The sequence below is a fragment of the Nanorana parkeri genome, unplaced genomic scaffold (genome assembly GCF_000935625.1).
Source record: "Nanorana parkeri isolate BGI_ZX_2015 unplaced genomic scaffold, ASM93562v1 scaffold2, whole genome shotgun sequence".
Classification (NCBI taxonomy): Eukaryota; Metazoa; Chordata; class Amphibia; order Anura; family Dicroglossidae; genus Nanorana; species Nanorana parkeri.
The window spans coordinates 903,728-917,665 of record NW_017306270.1 but is presented as its reverse complement, the minus strand read 5'-3'; the positions used below and the strand labels follow the sequence as shown (position 1 = coordinate 917,665).

The window sequence follows — 13,938 nt, the reverse complement described above, 5'->3', positions numbered from 1 at the left end:
CCACCTCTCTATCATAATGCTATTTTTTTTTTACTTTTACAATTAACAGACAATATGTTGTCATGGAAAACTGACAATCGTCATATAAAGGGAATCAGTTACCAGACTCACAATTTCAGCTTACTGAATAGGGGCTGACACACAAAGGTGGGACACTGCTTAGTGCTTTAGGTCCTACAACCAGTGAGTCAAAATGAACAGCTTTTCCCAGTGTGCGTGTAAGGGGTCGGGGTGGGGCAAACGATTGGTCAGGTGGTGTGTATACATTGTGCACTATAGATATACAGTAGCTGTTAACTGCCATGAAGTTTTACGTTTCTTAACTGGCCCTTACGCTTCTATATTTATCGCATTCATGAGGGGAAAAAGTATTTTAAAAACAAAATGATAGAATGCACTTATTATTAGGTGCTTAACACTGAGAGAGGCAACAATCTGTGGTCACAAGGGGATTCTACAGCTGGCCATATGAGTCTTTAATTTTGGCCAATTCCTGTGAACCAGATGAAAACTGAGCTGGAAGGACCAGATGGTGGTCCTTCCAACACCACCCGGCTGAACAAACTTCAGCCATCTACTTTCTGCCTAACTCCTTCAATGTGTTCAGTTGAACAGTGACTGCAGTCACTGTTCTGCTATTCTAACAGCTGTGGCTGGTCACCGCCAGAATACAATAGCCGACACGGATTTGTCCATCCACACTGTTTAGAGTAGAAGGGGGTTAGGAGTGATTTCTCTCATTCAGCTTACGGGGAAGAGAAATCTTTAGGTTAGGGCTACACAGGCAAGTAAAACGCTCTGCTACTGAGAGATTCAACTGCATGTCAACAGTTGTCTCAGTAGCATCACATTTATTTCAGTGTGCGGTCAATCAGATGACTGCCAAGTGGTTAAACCTCTCGGAAGCAAAGAGATTTTATCACCTGTTGAGCCCTATCCCAAGGCTTAATGTAGAAAAAGAGTAACCAGCACACAAGGGTCCACTTTATGACTTCATCATGATTGATGTGGGATATACATGGGGTCACAGAATATGCAACGTTTCGGAGCTGTATGCGGTCACTTCATCAGGTAAAGTAGTGCCTTTTGCTGTGTGGTGTGTTGCAGTGCCACTCGTTTAGAATGGCACCCCAATTCACAAAACAGTAGATGTGGTGCGTAAAAATTAAAAAAAGGTCTTATGTTTTTTCTTTTCATCGCCATACATTGGCAGTCCATGTTAAATTAAGAAATGGGCTGCCCTAAAGTAGAATTAAACCTTCTTTTTTTTGCATATATCGACTGCTAACAAGCAGTAGACATATGCAAAAACATTAAAAAAATGTGAACACCCAACTGAAGTCCAATTCAGACCACAGGCTTAGCATCCCCGAAAGCCGACAGACAAAAGGTTTCTCTTTACCTGTCACTTGTTCAGTAATCTGAATTTTTTCTGGTGGCAGATTTCCCACTAAAATAGCAGCAACAAGATGCTCCAAAATTGTGCCTCGGTGAAGGCCCATTAATGTTCAGTTAATTAGAAGAGAACATGTACCATCAAAATCTGTAATACACTATATATACAAAAAACAGTGTTATATAAAAAAACAAAAACAAACATGTTTTTAATACTTTACATCCTAGATCCTATATCTCATGTTATAAAATAGTTAACCGAAAAACATAACAAAAACTCTGGGCAATAAATAAGGATTCGCGTCATCTGTGGTTGAATCCCGACAAGTGACATCCTTTCAAATATAGACAAGCCCCATCCTCATAACAGCCGCTATCTGTCTGCAAACTTTCTGCACACTCTGCAAATCTAGCATGCGGTTATTAACTAACTGACAGTGATGTTTTAAGGGTACGGAGGAGGCAGCGACGGCCACATTGTGGCAAATTAGCAGAGGATGACACAGTTCAGTTCACAAAGTCATGGATTCTAGCTCTGCACCGGCTGCCTGTGTGAATCTAATCATTAAGCCTGCTGCTCTAAAGATTATATCCGGATAATAAAGGCCTTTAGCAAACGCCACTACTTGTCTTCTGAATGTCCTATAACTTGTGCTAGCTTATCTAATTTGCGGCCTAATCTAAAGGCTGGGATGAAAACACAAGCGTGACAAAGCAGTGTATCGCATACCGGGATGATGACGCTGACCAAAACGCGTGTCGTTCCATCTTTACGTATATAAGGTGGCTGCTTCAAGTATTAAAAATATTCTTATGGTAATTCCATGTAATAGAAATGCAAATGTACATAAGACATTTTCTATATAAAACAGCTCCTGTGATAACGTCTCGCTTTATACAATATACATTTATACAGATGTACAGAATGTAGACAGAACACATAATATAAGTAGATCAAACACATGAAGATATTCGGTGTACATCCCACTCACACCAGAGTGTCCATCTCCTAATTCTAGTGGTGAGAGGTATCATGAGAAGGTTCCATTCCATGGCCATGGAGAACACAGGTCCTATTTACTCAATACCTGGTTGCATGGAGCACATACAAACACGGTTTCTTTCTGTGCATCTGGCGCTGCAGTGATAGAAAAGTACAGAAATAATGGTAATATGTTAATTAAGTTTGCAATTTTGTGCAGACCAATGACAATTTGCACATATTTAAAGTGATATCAAAGGTTTTTAAGCAATTTCTGATGCTGATGAAATCACTTACAATAGATCCTGCATCTTGATGTTTAAAAGTTTTAGCTTCCTGCGGAATTAGCTGGTCTCCCGAGAACTGGTCCTGATATCCTGTTTTAAGGTGGTACTTTTCACTTGTAGGGTCCTATGGAGCCGACCTTGTGTGCTAGTAAACCGTGTGTGTCTCCATAAACACACAGACATAGCAAGGCAATCTACTACCCTGCTCCCCCTTCTACATGCTGCTAGATGGACAGCTGTTGGAGACTGTTCTCTCCCTTATATTGGATTGGATACTGGACAGGAAGTTCAAGGAAGGGGAGCTAAGAGGTGGGAGCTGTTTGGAAGCATGGTGACTGTAATGTTTTGCCCGGCAAAAATGTAAAGAAATCCTTTGCCGGGCAATGAATATTTCTTTCATCTGGAGTTATTATTGACAAAAAGTTTGATAGTTTAATACTACTTTACATGTTGGTGCTAAAAGTGATGGGTCTATTGCAAGTAAAATCTAAAATTTGCCAGGTTGAGGATTTACTTATCAGGTGACAATCTATGTTTACATTAGAAAGTCATATCCTTGTGTTCAAACTTTTTGAACTAATTATGGAAGAAGGAAAAATGCATCAACGATAGTGGGATGCAGTGAGAAGCAAACAAAACAGAAGAGAAAGAATACAATCGTCCCAATGACAGGTCAAGCATTGAACAAGAAAGTAGGTGGCGGTCAAAAGCCAAGATCATACGATCCAACATTGACTCAGATAGGCAAAAATTTTCCAGCTGTCTTCTGCAGGAGATAAGAATTCCCTGAAGGCAGGAGACCAGAAAGCCAGAGACAGAAAAGGAAGTTAGAGGAATATGGGGGGAATCTCCTCTTAGACATCTGTCATTGGAACAGGTAGGTCCCACCACTAGATTTCCCCTCCGCTCCTGTTAGAGAGACAGCCCTAAACATTTTGAATTTCCCATCAATTCCTGTCCTGCTGACCAGGGGCGTCCCGAGGCCGGGTGTCACCCAGAGCGAAGACCGAGTGACACCCCGCCGTGACGTCATCACGCATGTGCGGCCATCTTATTGACGCCTGCCGGCGGCCATCTTGGTGATGGATGCCGGCAGAGAGGAGGGGACGTTCACCCTAGGGATCAGGTATGCTGCCGGGTCCCCTCCTCTCTCCTGACACTGTCGGGCTCTCGGTGCATGACCGAGTGCCCGACTTTTCAGAGGGGCCGACACCAAAAGGACTGTCGTTTTTGTGTCACCCATCCATTGGTGTCACCCGGGTGCGGGCCGCACGCGCCTTGTGATGCCACTGCTGCTGACAATGGTAACTAGCGCAAAAAAGTAAATCTCCTACATAGGAATGAATATACCAATTAAAACCTGGCAGGAATTGTAACTATTCTTCATTCTATCCAAAACTAAAAAAGAATGTTTGGGACACAAATACTTTTTAAATACTCCAGTTTAGCTGATCCTCACCTGTGGCTCCCATTGCTGATTTGGGGACTTTGTAAGAACAACACCTTGAACAGAAGCTGTTTCCACAGTTATTGCAGCACAGCAGTAAAGAGAAAAAAAAGTGCAAAATTAAAAAAAAATATATATATATAAAAAAAAAGGCTTTTGTTTCATTTACTTTGCAATGTTTTGTACCAGAACCATAATTATAATGTAATTAGAAAACAGGACAAAGTATAGAATGAAGTGATTACTTTTTTCTAAAGCAAAACTATTTTTTTCTTAAGCAATACTGATCAAAGTACAAAAGATTTCTGAAGTTTTGTCCATGGAGTGCATACAAAATAAAATTAAAACTTGTATTACTTTCCAATCTTAAGGTGGCCATACACTCTACAACCATCGCAAGACTTTAGTCTTGCGATGGTTGTAAAGGGATTAAAAAAACGTACGATCTGCCTATCTTGGACAGGCAGATCGCACTCTCGATCATCGCAAGCCCGCCCCCCTGAGGGGCGGGCTTCCGATGACCGCAATGCTGAACGGGCAGTGTGCGCGTGCGCACACCGGCCCGTTCAGCATTTATCTTCCGAGCACCGTTCTAACCAGCCGAGAATCGTACGATTCCCGGCTGGTTTTCGAACATGCTGGTTCGACAGAAGACGTGCGACCGTACAGTAGAAACGGTCGCACGTCTCCGTTCACACTGCTCGATTATCGTACGAAAAACCGATCGCATACGATTATCGTATGATAATCGTGCAGTGTATGGGCACCTTTAGGCAATGACAAAGCTATTACCAAATTATCAGGCTCATAGAAGAAATGTAAATATTGCTCTGGTCCATAAGCGGTGTGGATGTGTGAGAACTGAAGTGGTTAAATGAGAACAGGTTGTTTTAATAGGATTGGGATGCGTTTCTATTACAATTGGTAGCAAGGAAAAACCAAAGTAACAATGGTGTGGTCCACTTACTTCAAGATGGTGTACATTGGGATCCCATTCGCATTTGTGAATGAGGAGGACAGACTCTGCTGTGGGTGGAAGGCACTGAACAATACAATGACAGCTGACACTGCCTGGCAGCTTTTCACAGGTCACAGGAGTATAAAACAGCTGCTAGAACCAGATAATGTACTCATTCAAGATAAAAAGATGGGAAATAAAAACACAGTAACACATGGGCTGTCAACACTGCTTGCCAATTTAGTCCAGCAAAGGCAGACATGTCTTGGAGATTAACAGGTATTTTGGTGTACCTGCAGCATTTCCAGGGTCAGCTCACATGAAGTGATCCATGCAGCGCCCAAACACATTTGACCCCCAAAGTTTAGTTCAAGTTCTCGTGTGATCGTTTCCAAACTGTGCTCGGGCATGGTTCAGCATACTGAACCTGACCCTCTTGAAAGCAGTAAGCTTTAATTATCATTTATAATTAGGTATAGGCAAAACATGATATGATTTGGACAACAAAAAAAACAAAACACCTACCCTCTTTTTCAGTAGTATCGAAAAGGGTGCATTGCATCCATAACAGTTACCTAAAACATTAAAAGAAATACAGTCTGTGAAATAAAGGAATACAGAACACCACACACAACACATCTACAGTTCTTGCGGTCAGTAAAATATTTTCTTATTGTCTTGTTAGAGGAACACATAGTAGATATACAGTATACAGGCAGTCCCCGGGTTACGAACAAGATAGTGACTGTAGGTTTCTTCTTAAGCTGAATTTGTATATAAGTTGGAACAGAAATATTTTTTTAAGTGCAACTCCAGCCCCCAATTTTTTTTTGTTTAGATAGCATAGGGAAGGGTTAACCCCCTGTAATGTTTGTTTTGCTGTGTGTGCCCCTGTTCAGAAGATTTCACCTCACTTTCTGTCCCTGTGACAATTGGATTTTGAAAATTTTGGGTTGTCATGGAAACAAGGATTGGTAAAGCTTTAGTGGAGAAACCTTTTTCCCATGATCACTCTTACAGGAGTTAATTTCCCTTCCTAGGGGTAGATTTCCTCTCACTTCCTGTTGTCTCGAGGACAGGAAGTGAGATTAAATCTTTCTAATGAGAATACAGACAGCAGTAAAAAGCTCACAGTGACCCGGAAGAAGAGGCGGACACCCCTCGTCTGCACGTCTAACAAGAGCCAACTTCCTGTAATGTACGTGCAGTACTACTAACCAGAAACAAAAAGACTGGTGCTCTTCGTCGGCACAAACGCAGTAGCATTACAACTACTGGAACGCTGTGCGGTACACTTTGGCTGCAGCCTGGGACCCCCAGCAGTACATTAATAGCCTCTATTTGTAAGTAGGAGTCGGATGTAAATCGGATGTGTAATTCGGTGAATGCCTGTATACTAATTCAGGGATTGTATACATTGTTATTAATGCTGACGCAGAAGCATCTTTGTGGGAAACCCTAAAACACATGCATTTTGTTCAAACAAGACCTGCATATACAGGTGAAACTCGAATAATTAGAATATCGTGCAAAGGTAATTGCAGTAAGTGCTGCAAAAGGGGCCCAAACCAAGTACTGAGTACATATGCATGCTTGTACTTTTCAGAGGCCCGATATTGTTATATGTACAATCCTTGTTTTATTGATTGCATGTAATAATCTACTTTTTTGAGGTTGTGGATTTGGGGTTCTTGGGGTTTTCATAAGCTGTAAGCCATAATCATCACAATAATGACAAATCACGGCTAGAATTATCTTGCTTTGCATGTAATGAGTCTATCTCATATATTAGTTTCATCTCTTAAGTTGCATCAGTGAAATAAATGAACTTTGCACGATATTCCAATTATTCGAGTTTCACCTGTAGGCCATGATGCATTTTTAATCTCGGTCTTCTGTTAAAAATAAAAAATAAAGTATTGTTTTCATTTAGAAAGATCATTATTATAAACATTTGGGAAATAGTGGTTCAGTAAAGTGTCAGCTTGTATTGGTGTTTTATAAATTCAGCAGCGGAACTCCTAAGTTCATATTTGAAACCTAAAAGTATCAAGTACAAGTGGATAAAAATTCCCAGTTCCCGGTTTGTTTACTCCCCCACTTCATCCTGAACGTTGCAGCATACCAACTATTACCAAAAAAATCTCTATGCACACCTTTTTTTGTGGGTCTTCGGTTCGGTCACATCACAGGCCTGTTGCTCCATAGGTGGACAGCTCCTAAATGCTTTGACATTCTCCTATGAGTCCAAGCCAAGATGTCTTGAGCTCACAAGAACTGGGTTGAATGATGCCTAACATTAATCAACTTTGGGGGATCGGCACTTGAATTGTCTACAGGGGACAGCGCCATAGAGGTATAGTAAGTATAGGAGCCTAGTCTATATACAATATAACTTTGTATATTGTATAGAAGCTGGAGCAGCTTTTTTGTTTTTAAGTGCTACTGGGGAATCAAACTTTATAGCTGAACTCCGGGTAGAATTTTATTTGTCATTACTGCAAAGGTCATTTCTTGCCTTTCAGCAACTTACCCAAGTTTTTTTTCTTACAGATGTTCCCCAGCTGAGAAATCTCCTCTTCAATAAGCAAGGAGCTTCCATTCCCAATATTACCCAAGCCCCTGGTATTGTAGCATCCCCTGTGTAGTTCCTTGTTCAGTTAGTGGCACCCTTATTAGGTTGTCACTTGCTCTAATGGGAGGACCCAGGAGTCTTAGGCTCTTGATCTGACCTGTCTACCTACATTGAATAATTTGACCACCCCATCAGTACTTCGTTGGGCCACGAGATGACTCCACGAGATGACTCCACGAGATGACTTCTTTGGGCCGCCTCGTGACTCCACGAGATGTTGAAAGGTGATGCGAGAAATCCGACACTGCACTGTTGTCCTTCTACCAGTCTTGACACTCTTCGTTCTGCCCTAATATTGACTAGTCGCTGACGGCCACAATTCGCACGTTCAGACCCAGATTTTCGGCTGACAGTCCAGTCTTTAAACACTTTAACAATGAGCACCTCTTGAACATGTAATGAATTCTGCCGTTTTGCTGATACTCACTCCATGGCTCGCGACAACAATCATCCCACGCTAAATTTCACAGCAATGTTGCTGCCTCTTCCCCAAGGCTTCCAGAGTGACAAGTGTGAAAATATTTGGTCTAGCAAAGAAAATATGACATCAGTTCTTATTGGAATGTGTCATTTGCAGGCTCCCTTTCTGGCATTCTTCATGATTATAGGCAGGTTGACAAGCCATTGCGTTGCACTTCTGTTGTGAAAGAAAACCAGCCTCTTGAAAGCCAGATATTCCACTGGAATCTTTGCAGAACAGAAGTCTTTTAAGAGAGACAGCTCTGCAAATGCATTGAACACGAATCGTGATAGACTGCAAACTTTGGGAAACAGAAATTCAACGCGTGCAAAACAAAAACAGGCAGCAGTGCTAAAGGTAAACAGTAAAAATGATGACGCAAAGCCAATGAAGGGCAAATCATAATGCCCGGCACAAACCTATACATTCCTCAAGGCGTAGATATATTATTTTAGGTGTTCGGAAACTGTCCATGGAACACAAATTTGGGTAATGTTATTATAAAAACATACTTTAGGCTTAATTTTGTTTCCAACGGTTTATACATCAGCCGTAATAGTGCAGAGTGGGATCAGCCACTATGATGTAATATTTATTAGAAGGTAGGCTCATAAAAGTGAACATAGTTTTATAGTAACAAAAAATAAATAAATTGACGCCACAGGACTTCGAGCAAGAAGAAAGCCAAAGAGCACTATTTTATTTCTAGGGCTTCTTCTTGCAAGATTTAGGATGCTCTAAGTTTCCCCAAGATCTTGCCAAGCGGCTTGTGATGTTGACATTACCTACAAGATAAGATTAAAGTCTCACTGATCTCTGTAGCTGCAGGTTGTTTACATTCATTGTGGAGTAGTTTATCTTCAAATATCAAATCAGAGACTTTTAAGTTGGGTTTTAATTGGTCTCTAAAGACTTAAAGGAGAACTATGAGGTGAGTAAAAATCCCTCATCCTCATAGTTCGAGCCGAAGTGTGACAATGAAACTGTCACACGTCGGCTCAATAGATCGGGACTGAGCGTACACATATCGTTGCTTGCTCACTTCTCGATCTCCCTGCAAAGAGTGGTGACCGTCAGTCACCACTCCCTGCAGGGATTCCCCCCCTACCTGATCTCCAGCACTGAGTGGGGGAACAGACGGGTACAGCTGGCTCTGCCTCTAGATAGACAGAGCCAGCTGTCATTCACGCAGCTGGGTGGATCTCGACAGTAATGTAGGGATCCGTCCCGTCTGGGGCGGTCTCAGTATATCGCAAGATACTGAGCTTCGGGTCACGGGAGGACGCTAGCATATGTCCTCCCGTGACCCTAAAAAGAACTATGGGGAAAAACACTTACCCCATAGTTCTCTTTTAAAGCAGGCTGCCAAGTCATTGCTGCCAGAGGAGCCGAGATTTCATTATGGCTCTGTTGAAAATGGTGAAAACTATTTTCTCCACAGTGCTTGCAGCTACATAGGTGAGTGAATGCTTGTTTTTAAGCAGAACTTGAAAATTAATAGTACATTTCCACAGCTCCAAGCTTGCTCCTGTGATGGAGTGCAATCTCAATACAAACTAGTAGTCCCATCACTGGAGCCATTTTTTAAACTTTATTTTATTGTTTATCCGATTAACCGATTAATCGAACTTAATAATCGGCTAACTAATCGATTTTGAAAATAATCGTTAGCTGCAGCTCTACATGAAAAGATAACATAACAAAATGAGTCAGATCAAACGATATTCCTGGCAGTACCCTTTTATTGCTATTTGATGGCCACAGTCTGATGGCCAGCATTATTGACTCACTTCTTTTGACCGCAAATCATCCAGGACCTGTCCCCAGCCTGTGACTGGATAGTAAAAGAAAAAGCAGCGTAGTGATGAGCTTATCTTTCTGTCACTCTGCTTGTTCCTCCTATGAGCATGGTTCTTTGCTTGCATAAGAACTGATTGGTTTCGTGTACGTTGTTTTTTTTTTTCCCCCTCTCTCTCCAGTCCTGTTATACAGTGACTGCAAGAGGCCGATATCAGGTCAAATTCAAGTACTTACACGGTTTGCATTTAAAAAAATAAACTTGTTGATAGAATAATGAATACAGAGCTGCATTACTTTGTGTAATTTATAGTTGAATAGAGTTTAGCTTTAGAGCTCTTTTCATGAAGAAGTATATGTAATACTTTATTGTATGCAGTCTGGGCACAGGTTCACATTAACGTTCCCCAGTGCAATGGCCTTAAACGTAGTCCAAAGGGGAATATATATATATATATATATACACACACACACTGTATATCTATACCATCATCCCTGTAGAGTTGGCCAGAGGTATAGCTATAGTGCTGTGGTGTGTGGGATTGATCCCACTACTGCTGTTTGCTCTGTTTAAAATACGAGTGATACATTCTATATGAAATACAGGCCTTAAAGCCCATGCCCCTTTCTTTGGCAGCACATGATTTCGGAGGTTGAATTAGTTTATCTTGAAGTTTATATTAGTTGGCTAATGCAGAAAATACTCTGAGAACATATTTTTACCATTATAGGCAGCAAAACAATTGTGATCATGTGTGAGGGGATAGAAGCATAGACAGGTCCTGCCTGTAAGCATAACTCATACCCGAAATCTTACAGCCCCCCCTCTAGCACTTGGTATGTCGTAAAACTGTTACTCCTATACATTTTCATGTTTTTACTTTTACACCATTTTGATTTACAGCTCTGCAGCTCGCTGTGGGGATCGGGCCAAAATAGAACATTATGAAGTAGAATTGAGGCCGCAGGTGGCCAATTTCAGTTGCATTTGCAGCATCAAGCAAAAGCTACAAACCTTTCTCTATTTTGGATTTGGTTTCGGCCCAATCTTTCAGGCAGCGAACACATAGCCTCGCACAAAGAGTCGTGCAATTAGGTTTATATAGTCAATGGGGAAAAAAGGAATGGGGTGGACTTCAATAAAAAGGAGGTAGGCAGCGCGTCCCTCTATTTATCTCAAGGCTTAATTTTCTTCTTTAGCTGGAGTGTTTCAGGCTTAAACACTTAAACAAATGATGGGTTTTTGGACTCTGAGTATATTTTGTTGGTGTTTACAATTTCTTTTCCCCGTGTTTTGGTCAACTGTGCATTACCAAGTTCCCTTTGTACTATTATTTACTATTTTAAAGTGACTAGCTTTGAATTACTATATATAGTAAATCACCGGAGGGTGTCACTCTAGGCAAAACCAACATTTTGAGGCCTTTAAATGCATTTAGAGGATGCATCCTACCTGCTCAGTACTTCAAGCAGTCATAGCTCCAATTCGCTAGTCCAGCAAATATTTTAACATATAGCTTTACAGTAGTGGGTGATTATGAGTTCCCATTGCATCTGTTGCACATTCTGTACATTATCATATTTATTTCTTCATCTTCTTCAGAAGCTAGCTTTCAGTCAGAACACTGTTGCCTTCAGAAGGGCCATGGAGGGTCAGACAGTTCCAGCCAGGGTTTATATCATGGACTTTCCCTACAGTGTGTATTACAGAAACCATTGGGATAAAAACACAGGACTCCATTGTTAACAGGTCTGAAAGGTCCAAAAACTTGGCTAGCATGGAAGAGGTTAACTATACAATTAACAAAAGGCTAGACCAGAAGCCAAGGTAATGGTGTGGACAAACCACAAAGACAGCAAACATATTGAGTCACCAAAAGGTATCGAGAGGCTTAGTGCCTGGCTTTCGTCAGACCTCATGATGATGGAGTTGGAACTTATGCATAAGAACAACTCCCAAACTCTTATACTTAGCATGCCCTCTCCGGCCACACAAGTGGACCAGCTGGATGTAAGAAAAAGCAACAGGGTGGAGAAACAAAAGGCAACAGAAACAGATCAGTAGAGGCAAGAAAAACTGCGCTAAGAAACAGAAAAGTGGGATGCAAGACAAGAAGCAGCCACCAAGGGCCTGCAACACTACACATCTAATTCTGCAGAGGAGAGTCAAGCAAGAGGCAGAACAGAGGATGCACACAAGGACAGCTTAGCAAACTGGGATGCAAAACAAGGATCAGTAACCAGGGGCTGCAAACAGGTGAAGAGGTGCAAGACAAATACTAACCAGACAAGGAAATGGAGCATGACAGGAGACAAGGCAAAACCTGTAATCCACAAAGACAGGAGCTTGAAACACAAGGCAAACGGTGGACTAGAATATAGCTCGAGATCAAAAGCCAAGTTTACATGATCTAACCTAGAGAAACAGAAAATGCTTTGGCAGCCTACTGTAGTAATGGTAGAGGTCTAAATAACCAGGAAGCTACCGGGAGATTAGAGACAGGAGAAGACAACATAGTAAAAGCAGTGATATATAGGTGCAAAGACAAAACGACAAAGACAGGGGCTAAGCACTGTGAAGAATGAAAGCACAAAACTAAACAGACCCTGTGATCATTGCAAGGCTAAGCTGCACAGCCATCACCAGCATTGTCATACCTTCTCTAAAAGGTGAAACGCAAACCATTGCTATACACACTCAGCTGGGGATAAGCCGCTTGGCCACCAGGCCTTTAGACCACTAGCAGTGAATATTCCATACTTCTGGAAACACTAAATTAAGCGATAAACTCCTAGCCAAGCTCAGAGTTGCACTCAGTATTAGCCAGAAGATATACGGCACACCAGACCACTTTTGTGTGATCATGCTATCCTAATCTTAATGGAGCAATACTATTTTAAATACGGTTAACCTTGCAAGCTCAGCCTTGTGGTAGAAACTAAATGAAGACTATTTGAAAGGTTATGCTGGGTCAGTATCTGAAGATTAGCATGACAGCCAAGCAATTTTGCATTTTCAGAAAGACAGGTTAGCAATGGAAACTCCACATTTCTCTCAACACATGCTTGGTTTAATTCTCATCTCATTACTGCAAGTAGACGATATCTAATTCTAACAAAACTAGTAATGTACCATCACAAGTACAGTATTTGGCACTGGTACAATTAGGTACAGCTTACTTGCCAAGAAAAATGCTGCAGTGATGACAGGGGAGGTCCCGGTTCCTGTTACCTCCAGACTCCGATCTGCATACACCAAAGGATATAGCAACTGTGGAGTTTAACATGGTCGGTGTCCTGAGCCATTAAGTGCAGCAAGGCACAGCTTAGTGCAAGTTAGGCAGGAGGTGGTAAGATGACTGCTACACAGCCATCTCACAAAGAACTGTCAGTCCTGATCTGCTAGAAGCTTCAGGACACTGTATGTTCCCGCAGGGTAGAGAGGGGAAGAGCGAGGTGTGGGTTAAGCAATATAAAATTAGGGTGGTATTGGGTAGGAAGAAGCCCCATCAGCACCCAAATCTTTTTACAGCAAGCAGCACAGACATAGTGATGTCAGAGCTACCAGAACTGAACTACAGAGGAGTATTGAGGAGACTGGTCATCCAACTCATAGGAAGCAAGTTGAGGTGACCAGTCCCAATGACAGAAAAAGGAAAAGGCAGTCTATGAAGAAACTTTATGGGACAAAAATGAAGCACAAAGTCCCCCAAAAAAACCCATACTGCTACAATGATTTAAAAAAAGTTGTGATCCCAATAGAAGAAGGCTGGAGATGACGAGTGCTGCTAATTAAGGAGGTAACAATATAAGTGGGGACAGGATTTGTAGAAACGAGATTGCTAACAATATGACTGCTTTTGTAAACATATAAAATTGCAAACTTAAAAACGGTAAAATGTAATCTTGCCATCCACGTTTCATTTTCCTACAGTGGAAAGTAAACGGTGCGACACCCTAATTTATATATATATATA

General features: G+C 41.5%; 1 protein-coding gene across 3 annotated transcripts in view; it reads right to left on the bottom strand.

Annotated features, from left to right (window-relative positions):
- Nucleotides 1-1,545: 1,545 nt before the first annotated feature.
- ZFYVE27 (zinc finger FYVE-type containing 27) overlaps nt 1,546-13,938 on the bottom strand; it is an 85,644-nt gene continuing 73,251 nt past the window's right edge. For 2 of the 3 annotated variants that reach the window (XM_018558398.1, XM_018558553.1), the window contains 3 exons: nt 5,595-5,644; nt 4,124-4,205; nt 1,546-2,533 (listed from right to left, as the gene is read on the bottom strand). In XM_018558398.1, coding sequence (XP_018413900.1) covers nt 2,469-2,533; nt 4,124-4,205; nt 5,595-5,644 — 197 coding nt within the window. In that variant the 3' untranslated portion in view covers nt 1,546-2,468. Of the gene's footprint in view, nt 2,534-4,123; nt 4,206-5,593; nt 5,645-13,938 lie in introns of all 3 variants that reach the window. The other variant, XM_018558477.1, reaches the window with a different exon arrangement.